The following is a 25,010-nucleotide window of genomic DNA, read 5'->3' on the forward strand; positions in this document are numbered from 1 at the left end:
AGCTTGCCTAGTCATATGTTTTGAGTCCACTAGATGTTTGCATACCTCTTAGAACTCTTGTTAGCCTTATGTCATTTCATATCTTAATTATTGTTCCATAGCGACCATAGTATATTTTTACTTGAAATTTCAAGTATGCAGAGGGTAGGCAGAAAGCAGTTGTTCTAGAGGATTCTGCAGGTGTTTTCTTTGTTTAATTAGAGGCAGGATTTGGGACTTCTGGGAGTTGAGCCATCTGCAGTTGGCTCAGGGCATGATCCCGGTCCTGGAATCGAGTTCTGGTCCCGCTTTGGGCTCCTTGCAGGCAGCCTGCTTCTCCCTCTGCCTATGTCTCTACCTCTCTCTCTGAATAAATAAATAAAATCTTAAAAAAAAAAAAAGAGGCAAGATTTGGTGGACAAGACAAGATGGAGAAATGTTGATCGGAAACATGTTGGCTCTGAAAGTACACTTTCAGTAAATAGTGATATCTGTGGTGACCATTTTCATTAAAGAAAAATGTATTAGGAGAGGTTAACTTTAACATGTCATGATTTCAGTCCACAAATAGTATCCCATGTTAAAACCAGAGTAATGAAGTTTATGATAATTAAAATGTCAGGATTTGAAATGTGTATCTTAAAGTGAAAAACATCTTCTAGAGTGCAGTATAGTGTTAGAAACCCAATCCTACTCCCCTCTTTTATAGAACTTTTTGTATTATTTCTCCCTTTTTTCCTTCCATGGAGAAGGCTGTGTCAACTCTGGGTCATAGGTAGATACTTTAGACACAAACAGCTACAAACATGGAGCTGGATCAGTGCGAGTTTGGCAATTGCTTTTTCATTCTCAGTAATTGAAAAATCTTACTAGCTTTATTGGTATTGTGGGATGTGAGACTCTGCAGTGAGAGGACCCAGAGATTCTGCTGCCTCCTTACTACCTGCCTCTGCTCCTCATTCTCAGTCACCTTCCCTCTACCCACCTCTTTGGAAAAACAAGAAGTGCCAGGGTCCGGATTCCCTAGGGCATAATCCTCATGTTTGTCCATCCTTATGCCCTGTTCAGAGCCAGGAGCAAAGAAATGCATCAGGACCCTCCCCCCTCCTCAAATATTGTTAGCAGGTGGAAAATGTCCTGGATTTCTTTGTAGGAGAAGAGATGTCATAGAAAAGAGGAACACCATGCACTGGGAAGGGATGGGGAGTGTAGAAGATGGAGTGCACTGCCCCGTGCTTGGACAGATGGCCACTGATCCTTTAAGGCACTTTTCCTAGCTCTCCTGAAGAGCATGCAATTTGGATTCAGCTGACCTGAGGGTAAATCCCTCTACCGTTTCTTACAAACTGTGCATCTTAGGGCAAGCTATTTAGCTAGTTTCTATTCATTCATTTATGGAATGGAGAACAAGAACACCTTATAGGCTTGTCCTCTGGATGAAACAGGAAACACTGAGGGACCAGCAGTGCCTGCAGTACTTGGCACATAATGGCACAGAACAGGTAGCCTCTACTAGACTTGCTCTTGACCAGTGCACCTGCCACACCCACGACTCATCTCTTTCTGTGGATTGAAGGAATCTTTTTTAGGACTAATGTGTTGAGTCTTATTTGCACCCTATGCATTTTGGCTCCCAGACAGTAAAAACTTAAAAGGAAGAAATGCTTTCTGTCCCCTTTAAAGAATATCCACAATAGTCTTATATCTGAGGGCTTAAAATACACTCTTTATGGTCATTATAATTGACAGCGTTGTTGACACATAATGATGTGATTTAATTATAAATGGAATCTATTATTATGCCTTTGTTTTTCATGTTAAATATTAGTACAACTTATTTTTAAAAGAAAAAAATAGTATTCAAAGGTTATAGAAGTTGAAATAAAATCTAATTTTAATAGATTCTGATCAGATGACATAAAAAATTCTTTTAGGCATACATTTTTTGATTTGACATATTCCCATTCCTCTAATTGGCCTCCATGTTTAGAGTAATTACAACTTCAAATAAACTTGGTTGTCTGTGGTTCAGAATGTGTAAAAATAAGCAGAACACTTGAAATTTGGCTTGTAGTTTAACATGCTCAGGTGAGTTTAGTATAACTAATTCAAGTACCAGTGTAACAAACACTTTGCTGGTAAGTGTCATGGGCTGTGATACTATAAAAGTTAGCTACCTGGCATTTTATATTAGAACACATGCTTTTTTCCTGTATGCAGGAGTCATACAAGAAAATGGGGTAATCATCGGGGTAATAGCTTTTTAGAATTGCTATTCGAAGCTTCCACTTTGGATTGTAAAATTTTAACATGGCTCAGCTTGAATTGGGAACATTTACTTAATTAAAAGGAAGATATCCTTCTAATGAAGTGTTGGCTAATCTATTTATTAACCACTATTGTCTTTAAAAATAGAGTCAATTTAAGAATAAGAATCCCTTTTGAGAGTTTTCAGACTTGAACCATGTTCTGAAAACGTCCATATTTTTCTTCATTTTACTGAAAACTAAGATGTGTTCATGATTCTGTATTATGGCTAGGATGAAAGAACTAAAGTTTTCGGGTTTAAACTGGCCCACATGTTTAAACATGATAATTTAAAATGTCAAGTGTTTTGATGTCAGATTCAGCTCTTTAACTACATTTATTTATGTACAGCAGTAAACCTTGGGATTTGGTGGTAGAGTGTCCTCTTCTCTTGGTACTGACCCAAGTTCCACTTGAATTATGTTGAGCCAGCTTTTGGTAGCTGCTTCTTTCTTTTACCATCTCAATCTAGTGAGTATTGTTTAGAAATAGGATTCATTTATAGAGTATTTCATATTGAAACATATAAAATATAGGCTTATTTATGTTTTACTACTTGTTCATAATAACATTTTTGTTCAACTAGGCTTCAGAAAGACCTGGTTGATACCTTTATACCACTTGTGAGATACTACTTTTTAAATTTTTTTTTTTTTTTTTTTTTATGATAGTCACAGAGAGAGAAAGAGAGAGAGGCAGAGACATAGGCAGAGGGAGAAGCAGGCTCCATGCACTGGGAGCCCGATGTGGGATTCGATCCTGGGTCTCCAGGATCGCGCCCTGGGCCAAAGGCAGGCGCCAAACCGCTGTGCCACCCAGGGATCCCTACTTTTTAATGACATGTGTTAGAATGATTAATAACAGAGTTTAGTATATGTTGTAAGTATGTAGAGTTTCTTACTCCTTTTTCTTTCTATGCTCAGAATCTTCCATAGTGCTTGGCCCTTAATTGGCATATGTCGTTGAGTCCATGAATATTTCACATATTTACTCAAAATAGCCAAGTTGTGTGTAACTATATAGATCGTTATATTATTATTTTATTATTTTTCTAAAACCATCCTTTTTGTAAATACAAGCATTTTGTTCATTTCTAAATAATTCCTTTTCAGTGGTCTGTGTGAGAATGGTAATTAATCACTTTTGGGGATCCCTGGGTGGCGCAGCGGTTTAGCGCCTGCCTTTGGCCCAGGGCGCGATCCTGGAGACCCGGGATTGAATCCCACGTCGGGCTTCCGGTGCATGGAGCCTGCTTCTCCCTCTGCCTGTGTCTCTGCCTCTCTCTCTCTGTGTGACTATCATAAATAAATAAAAAAAAATTTAAAAAATCACTTTTGTTATTATTTTTGTAAATTACAGTAATTGATAATTACTTAGAATCTCATACATAATAATTTAAATAGCTTATTAGATTATAGCATGGAGAAGTTATTAAGATCATACCACTTAAACTTCATTTACGTATAGTGTTGTAAATACGTTGCCTTTAAAAATCTTAAATTTCTCATAGCTCTGTTAAAGATGAAAAACCTGGGGGCTTGGAGGTGTGCCTTGCCTAGGATCACCCTGCTGCTTGTGTGAGAGAGACTAGATTTGGATCTGGTGTTCTGATATTAAAGTCTGTTGTCTTAGTCACCCTGACATCAGCACAACAGTGGTAAAACTGAAGAGTAGGTGGACTTGATAGGGCATTCTCTCCTCTCTGCTTTATAGAGTCCATTTTTTAATATTTCTGTTGGGCCTGCCCATCTTTGAAGTGTCTGTCCTCCATTCCTTGATTGATTGATTGGGAGGGGATGGGAGGGGGGGTACATGAGTGAGAGGGAGGGGCAAAGGGAGAGGGAGAAGTAGACTCTCCACTGAGCAGGGAGCCCAACACAAGGCTCCATCCCAGGACCCTGAGATCATGACCTGAGCTGAAGGCAGATACTTAACCAACTGAGCCCACCAGGTGCCCCCTATCCTCTGCTTTTTACATTAAAAGCCACTGAATCACTTCAGTCACAAGGTATTTACGGTGTCCCCCTTATGTGCTGTCATATCCTAGGTGCTGTGTGGGGAGTTGTGCACATAATTCCTACCTTCTCAGTAACTTCTTACTAGGACATCACGTCAGCCTGTATTAAACACTGAGTAGAAGCATAATAGGGGTTTTTTGAAGAAGGAAATAGGAAGAACAGTGGTCTTCAGAGAGAGTCAGGTTGGGTCTCTGCTTTATAGATCTACATGTAAACTCTTCTGGTTTATAGTGTTGATATCTTAAAACTTTCGTATTTAAAACAAAAAGAGAAATAGGCATTCTGTATTTGGTATTTTTTAGCATTCGTATTTTCAGAAGATATGTAACATTGCTGTACAATATTTAACTGTGAAACGAGATTTTATGTTGTCAGTTCTCCCACCTTTTCATTATTTTACCCACTATCAGCTTCTCACTTTCCTTCTTACGCATTTTAAATTCATCAGCTGATTCTCTAAACCACAATGTCTTGCATCCTCTCTTCTCTTTCTTGCTTTGCCAAACTTACTTGGTGAAATTACAGCTTGGCAGAAATCCAGTCCTCTGTGACCTACCTGCTGCACCCATGTAGCTGAATATATCTGGGGGAAAATACACAACCATGATTCCTGGCATTCGCTTGAATTCTTGATCATTAAATTTTAGCAGGCCCCTGATGCAGCCCAGTTGTCTTGCTATATTTCCCTAGTCTGTGTGCTGTTCCATTCTCCTAGAGGGCTGTTAGATATCTTCTCAAAGCACCAGTCCATCTTCTTCCAACTTGATTCTTAAAGATGGTTTTATATCCTCATGCCTTGAAAAAGTAGAAGCAACAAGAAAATCATTTCTGCCAGCTCCTACTTGCTGTGTACTCCCTTGACTGCATTTGGGAACCTTTTGACTCCATGTCTTGTTATGCCACTAAACTGTCTATACTGAATAGAACCAGCCCTCTACTTGTCGAGCAAATCCCATCCCTTCTTGACTATATAAGGAAGTTGCTCCAGAAATTTACCCCTCTTTTATGTCATCAAAATTACCTTCTTGTTGGTTTAGTACTATCAGAATTCATCCAGATGGACAACATTCATTCATTAAGTGTCAGCTAGGGGGAAAAAATATACACTGCCTAGGCACAGGTGGGCACAGTTCTTGGTGCTAAGAATTTATCAATGGAACTTACATTCCTATTGAGGAAACAGACAATAAGCAAAAAAGATACTATTTCAGATGTTTGAAGATGATGGTGTGAAATAAAAAGTAGATCAGGTAAGAGGGGCTAGGGAGTCCTGGATGAGGGGTGCAGATCAGTGTTTAGGAGCGTGGTCAGAGTAGGTGTCCGTAAGAAGGTGAGATCTGCTCAGAGTTTTGAAGGTGGTGAGGGAGTAGCTATGGGTTGTGTGAGGGGCAGAATGCTAGGAGAGAGGGTGCAGCATGTGTCTGAGGGAACGCACGGAAGCCAGAGTAGCATGAGAGAGAATACTTAACTAGATGAGGAGGTCAGAAAATAAAGTGGGGTGGGTGGGAGGCTCAGGTCACGTGGGACCCTTGTTCATCATTGAAAGACCTTTGTTTTCTATTCTTCATGAAATGGAAACACTACAGATTATTTCTTTTTCAGTTGATCATGTTAAGGAGATTTCTGGCTGCATGTATTGTTAACAGACTGCAGTGAGGGGCTTGGAGAGCTATTCTAGAATTTTCAGAGTGGTCAATGTGAGAGATAATGATGCCTTGTTCCGATAATAGTGAAAGAAGTGAGAAGTGATACTGGATATATTTTGAAAGCAGAGCCAACAGGATTTCGAGAATGAGATATGAGAAAAAAGAGGAGGACTTAAGGGTGAGTCCAGGGCTTCTAACCTGAGCACTTGAGAGGATGGAGATGCTGCTGTCTGAGATGCAGCTGTAGTGGAAGTTGGCAGGGGACCAAGGGTAGAAGAGATTGGTTCACTTTTGGATGAGTTCAGGTGTCTTTTTTAAGTTTTTATTTAAATTCCAGTTAACATGGCAGTGTGATATTAGTTTCCGGTGTACAATATAGTGATCCAGCAATTCCGTGCATCGCCTGATGCTCATCACAACAAGTGCTGAGTCCCAATGTATTTTAGGATACAGTTTCTAGCTTTAAGTAATGGATCTAGCCCTTCCATGTTTCTGAGTTAGGAAGAGCTGGTTTTATGGGGAGGTTGAGGCATTTGGCAGTGAGAGTCTGAAGTAAAACTGCATCCTTGGAAAAGCCAGGTAATGGCAGATACTACCAGTATCAAACAGGAGTACCCCATGTTTTCAGTTTGGATGGTAGAAAAACTATCAAAGCCAGAAAGAGGAACAGAATCAAGAGGAAAGATAGTAGATTTTAGGAACAAGTAATTTAACCAGGTAGATATGTCCACTGTCTAGTTAATCATGGGCATCACAAAATAAAGATCCAAGATGGAAAGAAGTTTGGATTTTTATATTGGTCAACCAAGAGATGATAGCTGAAACCCTAAATCTTGTTAGAAAAGAGAAGAAAAATAAGCATAGACCCTTGGGTGAATGATCTTTTTTAGTATAAGGAAGTCAGTGAACTAGTCCAGTGTGGCTAATGACTGGGTCCTGCAAAGACTTAGAGATAGTAGTTCATCATTGCTAATGATGGAAGTAGGATGATAGAACATGCAAACGCTGAGGAAACACAATTTTGTCAACTGCAGGGAAATTGTTTCTTCCAAAGAGCAGTGTCAGTAAACAACCCTACCCCACTTTGTCTTATTGTCCAGTACCATGTATCCTTAAAGTCCAGTTCAGGTATACACCTAATAATATTAGCTAACATTTTTTTTTAATTTATGAAGTGTCACACACTATGCTGAGTATTGTACCTATTTATTATTAATCCCCACATCAATTCTATGATGTAGGTACTTGTTTTTCCTCTAATATTTGAACACCAGAGAGGTTAATTAACTTGTCCAAGGTTACATAATGGCAGGAAAAGAAGTTGAACCCAGGAATACTGGTGTTAGAATCCATACTATTAGAATCCACACCCACTACAAAATACTACTTTTCTTTGAAGTGTTCCGAGATATTCCCTGACATAAGTTATTCCTTTTGACCAACTGGCTCTATGGGTTATGATTACTAAGAGTTTAGGTATATACGGTCTAAAAGGTGTATAATTGAGGTAAGGGATAAGAATACCTTTGTAAATGATACCTAATAATACAAAATAGCATAAAATGAGGGATACAATAATAAGTAATGAGAATATGGAGAGGGGGATGTTTGATTTAGGACCAGATTGATAGGTAAAGCTTCATGGAAAGGTAGGATTGGTTCTAGGCCTTAATGGATAGGTATTCTTTAGACTGTAGGTGATTACATATGGGTAGGGGTGAAATCAGTGGACACTGTTCTAGGTAGTCAGAGCAGCTGGAGCAAGAGTGTAGATTCAGGATGGGGCAAGATGTATTTGGGGAAACTTAGATGGTCCAGTTTGGTTGGTTAACCGAGCATGTGGCCAGAATGGGTGTTGGATTGGAAATGAATACTGAGGTCAGGTTGTGAAGAACCTGAGTATAGGTCCATGGAAAGCTGTGAGATTGCAGTGCTTTTTGCCTGGGACTGAACTCTATGGTTCTCAACTATTTACTTCTTGGTTTAAATGTAAGTGTATTCAAAGAGACATTTTATGTTATTTCTAGAATGCCAGTTAATGAAAACAGAACGACCAAAGCCAAACACATTTATTATCAGATGTCTCCAGTGGACCACTGTTATAGAGAGAACATTTCATGTAGATACTCCAGAGGAAAGGTAAGAATTTTTTTTTTTCCTATCTTGAGAAAAAGCCACAATCGGTACAAAGATATATGTGTATCTGACTTCACCATTTGTAAATATATATGAACATATTTGTAAAATCCTATAGTCCATTAATAATTCTGTTTCTGGTCTACTAGATGAATAATCAAGGCTTGCAGCATATTAAAACTTCTAGAACTGCTGTAAGATACTTAAGAAAAAAACAGGACATTTAAAAATTAAAATACAAATTGGGACATTTTTATAACTAAGCTACCTTTAAAAAATGATTGAATTGATTGTGTTCATATTTGCAATCTTGAGGCTAGTGATAGCAAAATGTTTCAAGTAGTATACCATCATGCAGGTGGCTGCCCGGAGTATTACATTGAAAAGGATTCTGATATTGGGACCAAGCTCCGTGAGAAAAACAGTACCAGGATTGATAGGCATCTACTTGTCCTCATTGCCAAAGAGGGGAGTGGCATCTTCGTCAAGGCCATATTGTCATCCTCCTGATCTATGCATTCCTGCAACCCTGCCTCAACCCCCAGTTCTATGTTAATACCCTCTTATCTGCTGCTGAGTTAGGTCCAACAACCACAACCACAAAACCATTTTCCTGCACGGATGTTGTCATGTTTGATCCAAATCAGCAACTTTGTGAAGTTAAATGTTCTTAGCCTTATTTTCCAAGAGAATATAGTAGGTCTTAGGAGACTTGTCTCAGATTTAAAACCAAAAAACAAAAATAACCTCCCATAAAACCTAGTAAATAAATATTCTTTTAATAATGCTTTTTTGATCAGTAAGCAAAAAGGTAATGTGTGATTACTTTAGAAAGAAAAATAGAAGAGAACTAGAAATAAAATTATGAGTACTTTGAAATATATATGAAATACTCATAATTTTATAGTCAGAGTTAAGGACAGATAATATTTTCTTTTATACACTTCCAGTCTTATTCTGTGCAGATGTATTTAGGTCTTGAATATACATACAATTTGATAGGTCTTCCCTGTCTACCCCTGTCTTCCTTGGGCATTTCTTTTTTCTTTTTTTTTTTTTTTTTAATTTTTTTTTCCTTGGGCATTTCTATATGCTAAGTCCTCAGTTTGCTTATACTTCTACCCATAATTGTGACTGGGCTAATTCCTGTTTTTCAGATCTGAGCTTAAAAATACCACATTTTGTACAAAACCTTCTCTCACCCTTGTAGACCAGGTATCTTTGTTTACCTTTCTCACTAGACTATGAGATTCTTGACTAGCAAGGAAGATATGGTTCTTGCTCAATATTCTATCTGTACAGGATAGTCCAGGACCCAGCATAGTATTCGTTTACTGGCTGAATGAATGGAATTGTTCCCGTCGTATATTCTTTGAAAATATTATTCTTAGTAGATTTACAGTACCCCTTCAAAGCATGATTAATTTTGCCATTTTATGTTTGCAAAGCTGGATTTATGTCATACCTTAAGACTTTAAAATTAGTTCCTGTACTTATATCACTACTTTACTTTTCTGAACAGTTTTTATTTGCATTTATGACTAGAAGAAAGCAGTTTTAGTAAAAATGAAAAAACAGCATCTTTGTATTTACCATTGGAGTCTGTTTTTCTACATTCATCTAGAATCTGGTGTTTAGAGATTTAATATGACTTTAATGGTAATGAAAACTTAGAAAAATGTAGTGAGAACTAGAAAAGCTGTGTATTTTCTGTGTTCTCTCTGCCAGTCTAAAAATCCATTCTTGCTGTATCCCTATCTTTAAAAAAAAAATCTTCTATTTGTTTTATTGCATGATACAAGTTTGGAAACTATTTTTTCCCAAAGGATGAGACCGTTGTATTAGCTCTGTTCTTCATTTCTTTTCATTGAATAATCCATTCTGTCCTCACTGATTACGGATGGCACATACACAAATATTTGTATTTTTAGTTTTTTTTCTTTTTTTCCTTTTGATTTCCTTGTCATTCTAGCACTAAGACCACATCGTTTTAATTAGAGAGTCCTTATAAAGTTTTTAACTTCTGAGGGAAAGAAAGGACCTTAGAAGTAAGAAAATTGAGAAAAGAAAAAATTTCAGGTAATAGCAAACATGTAGTAAAGGAGAACTTCAGTTATTACTGGGTTTTTTTTTTCCCCCAAAAACGTTCTTTGCCTTTGCAGGCATAGCATCTGCCGATATTAATAATTTTATCTCTTTCTTTCAGATAGGATGGTTTGTTGTTTTTTGTTTTTAAATAATGCATCATAATTTTCATGATAGCTTATACGTTTATATTCTTCTCTAGTTTTAATGAATGTACTTCAAATTATTCACTGTCAAATATGATTTTTCATGTATAGTTTATTTTGTTATAGTGGAACCACTTTACAGACCCAGATAATTTTCCTTTCTTAGAGCTATCACTTTCATTATCATCACTATGGGCCTGCTGCAATCAAAACCGCATGTTCATGTGCATGAATATATGCCCTCTTATGTTACAACTACAATGTACTACATGTAGTTTCCCGAGTACTAATTCTGTAGTGACTCTCACATCACTTGTGGCTCTTTTTGGCTCTTTTCTCCCTATGCCAGAAATATTTTCCCTTGCTTGCTTCTTCCTATACCACCTCATCTTGTACATCTCATTTACAAATCGTTCTTCTCCTTTGGTCCCCACTTCAAGCTTAACATTGTTTTTCCTAGAACACCACTGTTCTCAGTGCAAACTTGTTATTATTTTTACCTATAAAATTTTGTTATATTTGTTTACAATATCAAATTTACCTATATATATACACTATGGCTTATTGAACTTTAGTAGGATACATATGTTAGACATTTTAATTAATGTTTATTTTAAATAAACTATCAGCTTACAAAAATTGTTTCAGTTTCCTATAAGTACTATATATATTTTAAAGTTAAATTTACTTGCTTCATAGGGATCTCCATTCTGTTTTCTGAATTGAATACATTTGCCAACATTAGTTAGGAATGAGAAATTACATGCTTTCATTAGTGAGATATTTGGGCCCAATACTTGTTTGCAGAGCATATATACATATTTTGGTTATGGTGAATGAGGTAATTTATGTCAGTAATCCACCTAAGAACTCTTAGTAAAGGTGGACAAAACGTTAGGGGGAAAAAAAAGGCATACATGAGGCAATTTGACTGCAAAGAATTAAAGGACTAAAATTTAATGGAAGGGTGAAACCCAGAGAGATGAGCTCACTCTTTTACCAGGGGTGCCTGCCAATTCTAGATAATAATAGAAGGGGATATGTTGACATTTGGAATAACTATCAAATCTAGGAATCTTATTCTGGAACCCAGGGCCTACCAGAGAGTGGTCATTGTACATCAGTACATTTTAAGTTGGTACCTAAGGATAAACTAGATTTAGACTTACCTTTAAAGGATTAAAGTCTAGCTTTAAATTATTTCAGATCTTAAATTTGGTTAATGTGAACCACTTTTGCTAGTCTCTTTGGAACCTGTTAAAAACAAATATAAGTAATCTCAAACTATTTACATTTTTAATGTACATTATTTGATAAGCATTAAGAAATAAACAAGTACATAAAGATTCAAAGATTCAAAAACCACAGAGACAAAACAACCGAATCAGATTCATAGGCTCTCTAGATAAAAGCAGATAGAAAAAATAAATTGCTTTCAAAGACCACCAATTAGATGAAAAGATGATATCATTAGAAACAGTTAACATGGAATATATGGGATGGAATGATAATTGGGATAATGGAATGATATTCTCAAAGTGCTGAAGGAAAATAAGTGCTAATGAGCAAAAATACTTTTCATGAATGAAAGTAAAATGAAAATATTTCAGTCAAATATTTCAATAACTTCAGTTAAGAATTGATAGAATTTCTCACCAGCAGACTTGCAGAAGAGGAATACAAACAGTATTCTTCAGACAGAATAAAATAATCCCAGATGGGAGAAGAGATATAGGAAGGAATGAAAAACAAAATGGCAAATAAGTTGGTAAAACCAAAAGAATATTGATCTGATGAATAATAATAACATTTTATGGTTTAATTATATGAAGATTATACTATTACTAAAGTAATAATATGTAAACTAAGGTTGAGGGAAAAATGGGAGTTAGTGTTGTATGACATTTCTACATTTTCTTAGAAGGCTTAAAAGTATAGACATATAATATTAGACTTTGCTAAGTTGAGGATGAATGTCATGATTTCAAGGAAAATTGCTAAAAGGAAAGCAAGTACATAATGACTACAATGCTGATATGAGGAGAAATAGAATCATAAAAAATTAATTAACCCAGAGTACATTATGTAAGTTGACTGTATGAAGTTAATGCTATATATAAAAATATGCAGGGGCACTTGAGTGGCTCAGTTGGTTAAGTGCCTTTGGCTCAAGTCATGATTCCAGGGTCCTTGGATCAAATCCTGCATTGGGCTTCTTGCTCAGTGGGGAGTCTGCTTCTCCCTCTTCTTCTACCTCCTGCTCCCCCTGCTCTGTCAAATAAATAAAATCTTTAAAAATAAGTAAATAAATAAAAAATAAAAATATGGAAAAAGAAAGACTGAGAAGCCAACAGGAAAATTGAAATGGAATTCTGAAAAACTTTAATGAAAAAAAAAAACAGGCAGGAAGAAAGAAAGAAGTAGAAAAAAATGGTAGACTTATGTACAACCATATAAATAATTGCATTAAATATTAATAGGTTAAAACTGCAGTTAAAGGGCAGAGTTACAGAATTAAAAATACAAGGTCCACTTATGTGCTGTCTATAAGAAATGTACTTTAAGTATAAAAACATACTAAGTTGAAAGTAAATGGATTGGTAAAAATATATCATACAAACAGCCATAAGGAAGATAAATCAGATTTCAAAATAATATTCTAGAGAGTTCCAGGACACTTGATAATGATAGAAGGGGATATGTTGACATGGATGTTATAACAGTCATGAATATGGATGCATGCAATAACAGAATTAAAGAAAAGTAGACAATTCCACACCCATATATGTAGGTTTTTAAATTCTTTCCAGCAAGTGATGGAGCAGCTAGATAAAAAAAATCAACTAAATCATAGAATAACACTATCAATCACCTTGATGTACTTGATATTTACAGAATGCTACACTCAAAAGTGAGAGAATGCATATGGTACATTCACCAGGATAGGTCATATTCTGGATCATAAGCAATTCTTAATATATTTAGCAAGATTGAAGTTTTATAAAATATGCTTTCCAGCTTCAGTAGAATTGCTTAGAAATCAATAAGAATAAGAACCTGAAAAACTCCCAACTATTTGGAAGTTAAACAACATACCTCTTAAAAATCATTGGGTCAAAAACAAAATTCACATGAGCCATTAGAAAATCGTTTTAAAATGAATGATAATGAAAATAAAGCATATAAAAATTTGTGAGTGCTGAGAGGGAAATTTATAACAGTAATGCCTGTACTTGAAGAAGTTAAATCAATAACCTAAGCTTTCTTTTTCAGAAACTAGAAAAGTAAATGCAAAGCAAACATCAAGAGGAAACAGTAGAGCTCAGAAATCAATGAAATAGGAAACAAAAATAATAATAAACCTGAGCTAATTCTTTGAAATAAAAAAAAAAGAATAGAAAACATCATGGAAGATTGTTAAAATGATAAGACATGAATTACCAATATCAACCCAAGAAAACATTAGAAAATTTGAACAGCCAGTGTCAATGAGCAGAATTGAGTTAATAATTTAACTATTTTTCCTCAATAAAAACTCCCAAGTCCACATGTCCTCACTGATGAGTTCTGTCAAAGAAATATTACCAGTCCTATACAATCTATTTGAGAGAATAATGGGGGAAGAGAACACTTTCCAACTTAAAAGGGCACTCTTGTTTCAAAAACCAGGCAAAGCTATCATAAGAAGATGGAACTATAGTCCAATATACTTGTGAATGTCAGTGCAAAAAAAATTTTTTTAAAAAGATTTTATTTATTTACTCATGGCAGACACAGAGAGAGAGGCAGAGACACAGGCAGAGGGAGAAGCAGGCTCCATGAAGGGAGCCCGACGTGGGACTCGATCCCAGGTCTCCAGGATCATACCCCGGGGCTGAAGGCCGCGCTAAACCACTGGGCCACCGGGGCTGCCCTGTCAGTGCAAAATTTAACAAAGTTTTGACAAATTAAAAAAAAAAAAAATGGAAAAAGAATAATACATCATGACCAAATAGAGTATATCTAAGAGTTCAGTTGCATTATCATGTGAAATCATTAAACTAAATTCACTATATTCAGAGGATAAAGTAGAAAAACTAAATGGTCATCTCAACAAATGCAGAAAAAGCGTTTGCCAAAATTCAGTATCCTTTCATAACTAGAACACTCAGCTGACAAGGAAAAGAAGGGAACTTACTCAACTTCTATCTATAAAAAACCTACAGCTTATATGATAATCAAAAGTAAAAGCCTTAGTGCTTTATTTCTGAGATCTGGAACAGTAAGAATGTCTTCTCTCACCACTTTTATTTAACATTATTCTAATGATCTGATATAGGGCATTATAAGGTAAGAAAAAGAAGTAAAATTGCTCTTATTTGTAGACATGTTTGCATGTGTAGAAAATCCAGAAAAATAAAAGGTATTAGAATTGGTACATCAACCTCTTAGTAAGGCTTCAAGGTCAACATAAATACCAACTTTAAGAACTACTATGAAAAATTAGAAAATTACACATTTTTAAAAGCATATTCCAATAGCATAAAAACTAGTTAGCAATAGGTAACTCAGAAAGGGATCTCTAAGAAAGTGAGGAATGCTGCCAAAGAAAGGAACATCCTAAGAAAACAATGAATTGGGATGCCTGGCTGACTCAGCAGTTGAGCATCTGTCTTCAGCTCAGGGTGTGATCCCAATTTCTGTGATTGAGTTCCTCATCGGGAGCCCGCTTCTCCCTCTGCCTATATCTCTGCCTCTCTCTCTCTCTTTTTCTCTCCCCCTCTCCCTCTCTCTCTCTTCCTCTCTCTCTCTCGCTTTCTGTCTTTCATGAATAAAGAAATAAAATCTAAAAAAAAAAATCAGCTGATTTTGTTCAAGGGAGATGGCAGAGTAGGAAGATCTTGAGACCACCTCCTCTCATGGACACACCATTGCTGCAACTATATATAGTACAACTCACTTTCAGAAAAACCTGAAGACTACTGAACAGCTCTTCCGTGGCTAAAGATATATTTTAACAATCACAGCAAGAAGAGTAGGAGATAAAGAGACAAACTTGGGAACCAAACCCCAGACACATTGATCCATAAGCAGGAAATCTATCACAGGTGCAGAGGTCCTCTGGGAGGAGCTCTTGGGCACCCCCAGCCCTGGGCATTTACACTGGGAATGCAAGCCTCCATAGCCCGTGGCTTTGAAAATCAGTGAGGCTTAACTCAAGAGCTTTGAACATTAGTGGGTCTTAACTCCAGGAGAGGTGGAGAGCTATATATAGCAGACAGTGCTCTTAAAGGTTCTGTGCACAATATCACTCACTCTGAGACCCACTACAGAGGCAGTAGTTTGAAAGCTTCTGGGCTCATATGAAGGAGCTTTATTAACTGATTGTAGGGTTGTGCTGGAAGATCAGGGATCTGTAGGCACTTTGGGAATGGAAGAACTGGCCAGTGCCATCTCTCTTGACTTCCTTCAACATAGTTGGCCTGATGCTGGCAGGCACCAGTTCTGACGTACTCCTACCTTGCTAGCACTGCGTACCCCTGCCCTGTGGACCTGTGCTGGCAGGTGCCCCTCCAAAGCCACTCCTACCCCTCCACACCCAGCAGGAATCAATAGGAGGAAATTGACAGCAGACTAAAGGATAAAGATGAACAGATCAACAATCTGAAGACACCAAGTGAACAGCAAAAGTAAGAGGAATCTAAATATATGAAGATGTGTAAAGGACAACATCAGACTTAGTGACATTTGTGTTATAGCATTCTCAAAGAAGAGAGAAAAGGGGGAAGAAAACTTTGAAGAACTACTAGTTGAAAACTTCCCTAACCTGGAGAAGGAAACAGACAGCCAGGTCCAGGAAGTACAGAGTCCTAAAGAAAAAAAATAAACCCAAAGAGATCCACATTTAAGACACATAATAATTAGAATGTCAAAAATTAAAGATAAAAATAATCTTAAAAGTAGCAAGTTATATAAAAGGGAAATGCCATAAAGCTATTGACTGGTTTTTCAGCAGAGACTTTGCAGGCCAGAAGGGAATGGCATGATATAATCTAAGTGATGAAAGGAAGAAACCTACAACCAAGAATAATATATGCAGCAAGGTTGTCATTCACAATGAAGGAAAGAAAAAAGAGTTTCCCAGATAAATAAAAGTAAGGTTTGTTACAACTCAACTAGCCTTATAAGAAATGTTAAAGGGACTTTTTTTAAGAAGAAAAGAAAGGCCATAATGAGAACTAAGAAAATTACTAAAAAATTTCACTAGTAAAAAAAAAAACACAGTAATGGTAGTAGATCAATCACTTACAAAGCTAGTAGGAAGACAAAGAGATGAAAGTAGTAAAATCAATTATATCTAAAATAATTAGTTAATGGATATACAAAATAAAGATGTAAATTGTGAAGTCAAATACATAAAATGTGGAGAGTGGTAGTAAAAATATGGTGCTTTTGGAATGTGTTAAATTTAATTGAACCTCAACTTTAATAGGCTGATTCATAAGTAGGGTTTTATATATGAACGTCATATGAACCACAAACCGAAACCCTTTAATAGATAAAAAACCTGAAGAGAAAAGAGTCCAAGCCTAGCCCTCAGGAAAATATAAAATCACAAGGGAGAGAACAAGAAGAGAAGAAGAAAGGAACCAGGAAGACTATAAAACAACCAGAAAATGTTACATGCCAGTTGTATATGCCAACAAATGGCAATACATACCTATCAATAATTACTTTTTTACATAAATGGTCTAAAGTTCCAATCAAAAGTTTAAGGGTGACCAACCCAATGGGGAAGAAACAAAACAAGACCCAATATGCCATCTCCAAGAGCCTCACTTTAGACCTTAAGATACCTATATAGCCTGCAAGGGAAGGGCTGGAAGAGCATATACTATGCAAATAGAAGTGAAAGAAAAACAGCTGGGGTAACAATACTCTTATCAGACAAAATAGACTTTCAAGCAAAGTCTAACAAGAGACCTAGATTGGAGTTACATAATGATGAAGGGATCAGTCCAACAAGAGGATAATAATGGTTGTATATTTCTATGCACACAACATAGGATCACCTAAATATATAAAGCAAATTAACAGACTAAAAGGAGATATTAACAGAATAAGAGGGGATTTTGGCACCCCATTTACATCAGTGGATAAATTATCTAGAAAAAAATCAATAAAGAAGGAAACAGTTCTTGAATGACACATTATGCCAGACAGACCTAACAGATATATGCAGAACATTCCATCCAAAAACAGCAGGATACACATTATTTTCAAGTACCCATGGAACATTCTCCAGGACAGATCACATATTATGCCACATAACAAGTCTTTAAAAATTTAAGAAAATTGAAATCCTATCAGCCAGCTTTCCTAACCACAAAAATATGAAGCTAGAAATCAATTATGAGAAAAACACTGGAAAAAACCCAGAAACTTGTGGAGTCTCAACTCAATACGCTACCAGACAACCAATGGGTCAGTGAAGAAAATGCAGAGAAAATAAAAATTGGTTGCAGACGAATGAAAATGAAAACACAGTAGTTCAAAATCTTTGCTACCCATGTCCAGTGATACAGGCCTAGCAACAAACAACAACAAAACAAAAATCTCAATCTAACCTTACTCTTTAGAAACTAGAAAAAGAAGAACAAAGCCCAATGTTAGTAGAGGGAAGGAAATAAGACTCCAGTGGAAATAAATAAAATGGAGACTTTAAAAAACAATAGAAAATATCAGTGAAACTAAGAGCTGGTTTGTTGAAAAGCAAAACAAAATTGGTAAACCTTTAGCCAGACTCTTAAAAAAAAAAAAAAAAAACAGGACTCAAAATTAGAAATGAAGCAAAAGTTATAGCTGACATCACGAAATACAAAGGGTTAAAAGTGACTAACTATGAAAAATTATATGCCAACAAATTATGCAACTTAAAAGAAATGGATAAATTCCTAGAAACATACAATCTTCAAAGACTGAAAGAAGAAATAGAAAATCTAACCAGACCAATTAGTAGTAATCAAATTGAATCAGTAATCAACTCCCAGTAAGTAAATGGTGCAAGACCACATGACTCCACAGGTAAATTCTACCAAACATTTAAAGAAGAGTTAATAGCTATGCTTATCAAACCATTCTAGAAATTGAAGGATTTCTTCTAAATACATGAGGCCAGCATTACTGTGATTCCAAAACTAGACAAATACACTATAAAAAGAAAATTATAGGCCAATATCTCTGATCAATGTAGATGCAAAATAGTCACCAAATGTTAGCAAACTAGACTCAAAGTACATTGAAAGGATCATTCCCCGCGATCAAATATGATTTATTCCATGCGTGCAAGGATGGTTTCATATCCACAAATCAGTCACTAAATGTGATACAGCACATTAACAAGATGCAGGATAAAAATTGTATGATCATCTCCATAGATGTAGATAAAGCATTTGACAAAATGCTATATACATTCACTTGCAACAAAATGGGTAGAGAGGGATTGTACTTCAACATAAGTCAGACTCACAGCTAACATCGTACTTAATGGTGAAAATTTGCTGGCTTTTCTTTTAAGGTCAGGAGAAAGACCAGAAGGTCCATTCTCACCCCTTTTAATCAACAAAATACTGGAAATATTAGCCCCAGCAGTCAGACAAGAAAAAGAAATAAAAGGCATTCAACTAGGCAAGGAAGAAGTAAAACTGTCACTATTTGTATGTAGGTGAATGATACTATATATCAAAAACCCTAAAACTTGACCAAGAAAACTATTGGAATTAGTAAATGAATTCAGTAAGGTTGCAGGATACAAAAGTAACATACAGAAATCTTTTGCATTTCTATACGCTTACAGAACTATCAGAGAAATTAAGAAAACAGTCTCATTTGCAATTGATTCAAAACGAATAAATGTAATCTAGGAAATGAAAACCTGCACTCTGAAAACTGTAAGACACTGAGGAAAGAAATTGAAGGTGACACAAATAATTGGAAAGATAAACCACTTTCAAGGATTAAAATAATTAGTATTGTTAAAATGTCCATACCACCTAAAGCAATCTACAGAATCAATGCAAACTCTATCAAAATATCAATATTTTTATAGAACTAAAATTTGTATGGAACCACAAAAGAACCTGAATAGTAAAAGCAACCTTGAGAAAGAAGAACAAAGCTGGCGGTATCGCAATCCCAGATTTTAAGATACAGTACAAATCTATGGTAGTCAAAACAGTATGGTACTGGCACAAAAATAGATACACAGATCAATGGAACACAACAGCCCAGAAATAAACCCACACTTATTTTGTCATTTCATCTGTAACAAAGTATTCTAGAATATACAATAGGGAAAGACAGTTTCTTTAGTAAATTGTGTTAGGAAAACTGAACAGCTAAAGTATAAGAATGAAATTGGATTACTTTTTTCTTTTTTTACATCATATACGAATATTAAACTAACTGGAATGAATACCTATATATTATAAAGCCCCTAAAAGAATACATAAGTGGTAACCTTTTGGACAATGGTTTCAGTAGTATTTTTTGGATCTGTCTTCTAAGGCAAGGGCAACAAAAGCAAAAATAAACAATTGGAACTACATCAAACTAAAATGCTTTTGCAAAGGAAATAATCAACAAAATGAAAAGGCAGCTTACTGAATGAGAGGACATATTTGTAAATGACATCTGATAAAGGGTTAATATCCAAGATCTACAAAGAACTCATACAAATCAATGCCGAAAAACCCAATAATCTGATTAAAAAATGGGAGAAGGCTTGAATAGACATTTTTCCAAAGAAGACATACAGATAGCCAACAGGCACATGAAATGATGCTCAACATTACTCATCACCAGAGAAATGCAAATGAAAACTACAATGAGATAATCACCTCAAAACCAAAACAAATGAACAAACAAACTGCAAACAGACTCATAAATACAGAGAACAAACTGGTTGCCAGAAGGGAAAGGTATGGGGTGATGGGTGAAATAGATGAAGAGGATTAGGAAATACAAATTTCTGGTTCTAAAATAAATAAGTCACAGGGATGTAATACAATACGGCATAGCAGATATGGTCAATAATATTGTAATAACTTTATATGGTGACAGATGGTAGTTACACTTACGTGATGAGCATTTAATAGTGCATATAATGACTACGTTGTACACCTGAAACTAATATAATACTGTATGTCAACTGTACTTCAATGAAAAAATAAAATATTTCAGAATAAATTCAATTTAAGATATGCAAAACATTTTCACAGAAAGTCATAAAAGATTGCACTGGGAAATTAAATAAATGGAGACAATACTATGTTTATGGAGTGAAAAATTTAATTTTTTAAGATAGCAATTTCCCCCAAATTGATCCGTAGATTTAATACAATTCCACTCAAAATTCTAACAGACTTTAAGAAACAGATGCTGATTTAAGCATTTATATGAAAATGAATAATTCTTGATCTATAACACAAATTTCAACGAGTGCTCCTGAGACTTATTTTACCTACAAACTATGGGAACAGTGCTCCTGAGACTATTTTACCTACAAACTATGGGGACAGTGAAAGGCTTTAGCTTTGAAAACCTTTTCTTGGAACTTCTGTTGGACCACAGTAAAGACCTTGACCATGTCAATGATGAACTTAACAATGACTAGACAAAGAAGGATTTTAAGGGGCAGCCAGCTTTTGGGGGCCAGTTTACTTTATAGGTAAGTTGTATATATGCAATAAAATTTAACTGTACTTTTAAAGGATTTTAACTGAATTTTTGTATAATCCTTTCCTTCTTTTTTTCTTTGACATACATTTAAATAAATGTTCCAACAATCATAAGGTCTGTAATGTTAAATGCTTTGGGGATTAATTTCACTTTTGAGTAAGGGTGGGAGGGTATGTTTACATGTATGTGTGTGTATTATCCTGGAATAGACTTTATTTGTATTGATGTCATATTTTACACAAGGGAAATATTTGAATCATTTACCATTCTTTATTAACGGGAAACTGTACTTGTTTTATAGGGAAGAGTGGACAGAAGCTATTCAGGCGGTAGCAGACAGACTTCAGAGACAAGAAGAGGAGAGAATGAATTGTAGTCCAACTTCACAAATTGATAATATAGGGGAGGAAGAGATGGATGCTTCCACAACCCATCATAAAAGAAAGGTAGAGAATAGTAATTTATTCCCTACTTAGTATAGCGCTTATTATGTGTATGGAAGAAATATGCACAGTGTTACATGAAGTATTGGCCAATGATCTTACGTTATGCAAATATAGAGATGTGGGTGTTATTTATCCTGGTAAATCTGAAATACCTGTCATTGTTTAAAACCAAATAATATAAAAGTCACCTCGCTTTCACTGCTTAGCGCTTACCACTGCTGGTAGGACTTCTGAGGTACTTGTTGACTAAAGTGCCTTCGTGCTGATTTATAATTTGCATTTTTCTCTTATTGTTTTTAATATCATTTTAGAACTTGGAAATAATGTTTTCCCTAATGATTTGACCCTTTTCCATTTGGTGTTTTGTTTGCTCTGAAAGCAGAAGTGGTACTCATGTGCTTCCTACCTGGCACCCCAGCTTCACTGATATCAGCAGAAAAGTGAATAGTCTTGGAAATAATAGCTTTTTATTTTAATGTCTGCTTCTGAGCTAGTGAGAGAAAAGACTTTCCTTCCCCAAGTGCTCCAGATTAGTAAATGTCAAGTTATATATTGATAGAATTATAAATTATGGTTTTTATTGATATAGAAAATTAAAAAGCTGGGTGCCTGGGTGGCTCAGTCACTTAAGCATCTGACTCTTGATTTTGGCTCAGGTCATGATCTCAAGGTCCTGGAATTGAGCCCCACACTGGGCTCTGCACTCAGTGGGGCGTCTGCTTTAGGTTCTCTCTCCTTCTCCCACTCCCACTGTACGCATGCACATGTGCTCTCTCTCTCTCTCTCTCTCTCTCTCTCAATTAAATAAATAAGTCGTTAAAAAAAATTAAAAACCTACTTCCTTGTATGAAAATGGTATTTTAAGATTAAAGATCTAAGTGTTCAAAGTAAATGAACGTGCCATTTATCATGTTAGAATATATTTGTTATAATGAATTGTAAATTTAATCTCCATGTAGGAAAACACTAATTTTTAATGTAATTGCCCATGTAATTTGATATTAGCATAATGATTAAGAACTCTTTGGAGTTAGACTGCTTGTTCAAATCCTCCTTTTTCCAAGTGCTAAACATGAACTTGATGAAGTTGTACTGTCACAACCTAGAGCTTATTAATTACTTTCTCCTTATCTAAAATTTCTATTCTAATTATAATAATATTCTGTGAGTGATTTTGATCCAGAGTCTGAGAACTCTTTGTGTCTTCATTAAAGACTTACCCTTTATTTGTTAGTTGAAATGAATCCCTCTTTTAAGTCAGTGTAACACCAGCTTGCTCTGTAGTCATTGCAAAAAACAAAGAAACAATCTAGCTTTACTCACCTACTCAGAGATAAGGAAGCTTCTTTTGGATATATATGTGCACATGTACACAATAAATATAAAATTTGATTATGCTCATAAATTTAAAATCAGGTCCCAATTAATCTTGCCTTTGAATTCTATGCTACCACATTCATAAACAAGCTATAGTAGCTAACCACTAAGTCTGTGGACCTCCTAAAACTCTGCTTACTAACTGACAGTAATAAGCTGCTATTGAGGTGGTTGTAAGTTAAAAGTGGGGAGTTTAAAGTGCCCTAACTAGAAGTACTCTTACTATGAATGAGAGAATTTGGAAATGAATATAGAAATTATTTACCAGAAAAACTTTGAATGAAGAAAGACAAACATTTTCAAAGATGTAAAAATGCAAAAATATGGAGGATTTTATTATTTTTCTGGTAAGACTGGTTATAAATCATAAAAGCACAATGTGATTTCCTTTTTCACAGTTACCAATGTGGATTATCTTAGAAATCATCACCTTCACTAACTATCACTTGTAAACATTTATTTTGTGCTCTGCTCTCAGGAGTACTTTTATATCTATTATCTCATTTAATCCTCACAAAAATCATATGAGGTTAGGTATCATTATTATCTCACTTTGCAGGTGATTCATCTGACATTCAGAGATTAAATAATCTTGTTCAAACATGTAAGGACTTATAATTATATACTGGATACCTTCAGTGTGCAACTTATTTCTTATAATTGATATATCATAAGCCTTTATAATCACTATAATTATTATACTCATTATATGACCAAGTTGTATTAGAGAACAGAATTATACAGATACCCTCTCTTGTGATTGTACTTGGTTTCTCAAATATTTATGTCAAGCTATTGTACTTAGTGTTTTTGTTAATTTCATTTTTTATTGGTGTACTGTTGGGAAAATCAGTAAAATTTGAATATCACAGAATAGTGATAGGAAGTGAGGTTTTTAAAGTAGATTCTCTAAGAAATCTTTGACTGAAACTGGATCTCAAAAGCCAAAAATTGAGGGATTCATTGTTTTATTTGATCTATATCTGATTTCTATTGTCCTTTTTTATTTCGGTCCATTTCAAAAAAATTTTTTTTTAAGATTTAATTAATTTAGAGAGAGTATGTAGACAGAGGAAGGGACAGAGGGAGAGGGAGAATCTCAAGCAGACAACAGTGCTGAGCATAGAGCCGTGTGGGACTCGATCTCATAATCTTGAGATGAGATCATGACATGAGCCAAAATCCAGAATCAGACACTCAACCGACCAAGCCACCCTGGGCGCCTGTTATTTCATTTCATTTTAAGTGAGATGGTATAAAACTGTTTTAAATGACAAGGAGTGTAAAAAGAACCTCTGTAGCACTCTTTCGTGTGGCCCTAACAACTTGGTTAAAAAGGGTAAGATAGTCATATCACTTTCCTGGGTCTCTAGTACTACATCCTTTGTGTATATCAGGTATCCTAAAAAGAATTGCAGAAGTTTTTATTATTTTTAATATCAGACTGCATACTCTGAAATAAGAATGCCTTTCTTATAATTTACAGCGCACATTTTCTTCTTTGTTCACTTTTTTGAAAAATGAGCAATAGGATGAAATAATAGCTCCTAATTGTGTTAGCTTTGCTAAGAATTGTCTTAGCTGTTTTCTCTTGCCTCAAGCAGATAAATGGTTACTTCTCTTAGTGGTAGAGTATTACCCAGTATCTGATGCGCAGGGTGAAAAATCTTTTAGGGAAAGATACTGGGTGGTGGAAAAGAGGCAGAGGCCTCCTAACCAGATTTATGTGCTGTTCTGTGTTTTAACTAAAAGATGATCTTTCAAAGGAATTTGATTAGAGGACTCGGAAGTGCCTACTCTTGGTCTGCCAAGCAACCATTCTCTATACTGTCAGGTCTGTGAAGGAGCACAGCATAGAAGGATCAACAGCCAATAGGAGTCAAAGTTCTGCCTAATTTTAAAGTGACCAGTGTAGACCTCTCTGAGAGTAGTAGCTGCTTACCATCTCCTGACTTGGTGTAAAGTGTAAGCTGTATGTACTACTTTCCCATTATGTCTGGCTCCAGTTCTTGGAGTGTTGTTATTTAATGCCTGGCTACACTAACTCAAAGCAATGGCTGGCATGTGGAGAAAGAGTGAAGAAGTTTCCATGGAATCTGCAGAAATCATGTGCTCTCTCACTGCCTGTCCAAAGAAGGAGCAGCTGCCTTA

The 25,010-nt window shown here is 35.6% G+C and overlaps 1 protein-coding gene across 9 annotated transcripts in view; it reads left to right on the forward strand.

Moving 5' to 3' along the window:
* Positions 1-25,010, forward strand: part of AKT3 (AKT serine/threonine kinase 3) — a 308,906-nt gene that overhangs the window by 155,538 nt on the left and 128,358 nt on the right. For all 9 annotated transcript variants that reach the window (XM_077901455.1, XM_077901451.1, XM_077901457.1 and 6 more), the window contains 2 exons: positions 7,978-8,089; positions 21,338-21,482. In XM_077901455.1, the coding sequence (XP_077757581.1) occupies positions 7,978-8,089; positions 21,338-21,482 (257 nt within the window). The remainder of the gene's footprint in view (positions 1-7,977; positions 8,090-21,337; positions 21,483-25,010) is intronic.

Source organism: Canis aureus, chromosome 6 (genome assembly GCF_053574225.1).
Source record: "Canis aureus isolate CA01 chromosome 6, VMU_Caureus_v.1.0, whole genome shotgun sequence".
Taxonomy (NCBI): Eukaryota; Metazoa; Chordata; class Mammalia; order Carnivora; family Canidae; genus Canis; species Canis aureus.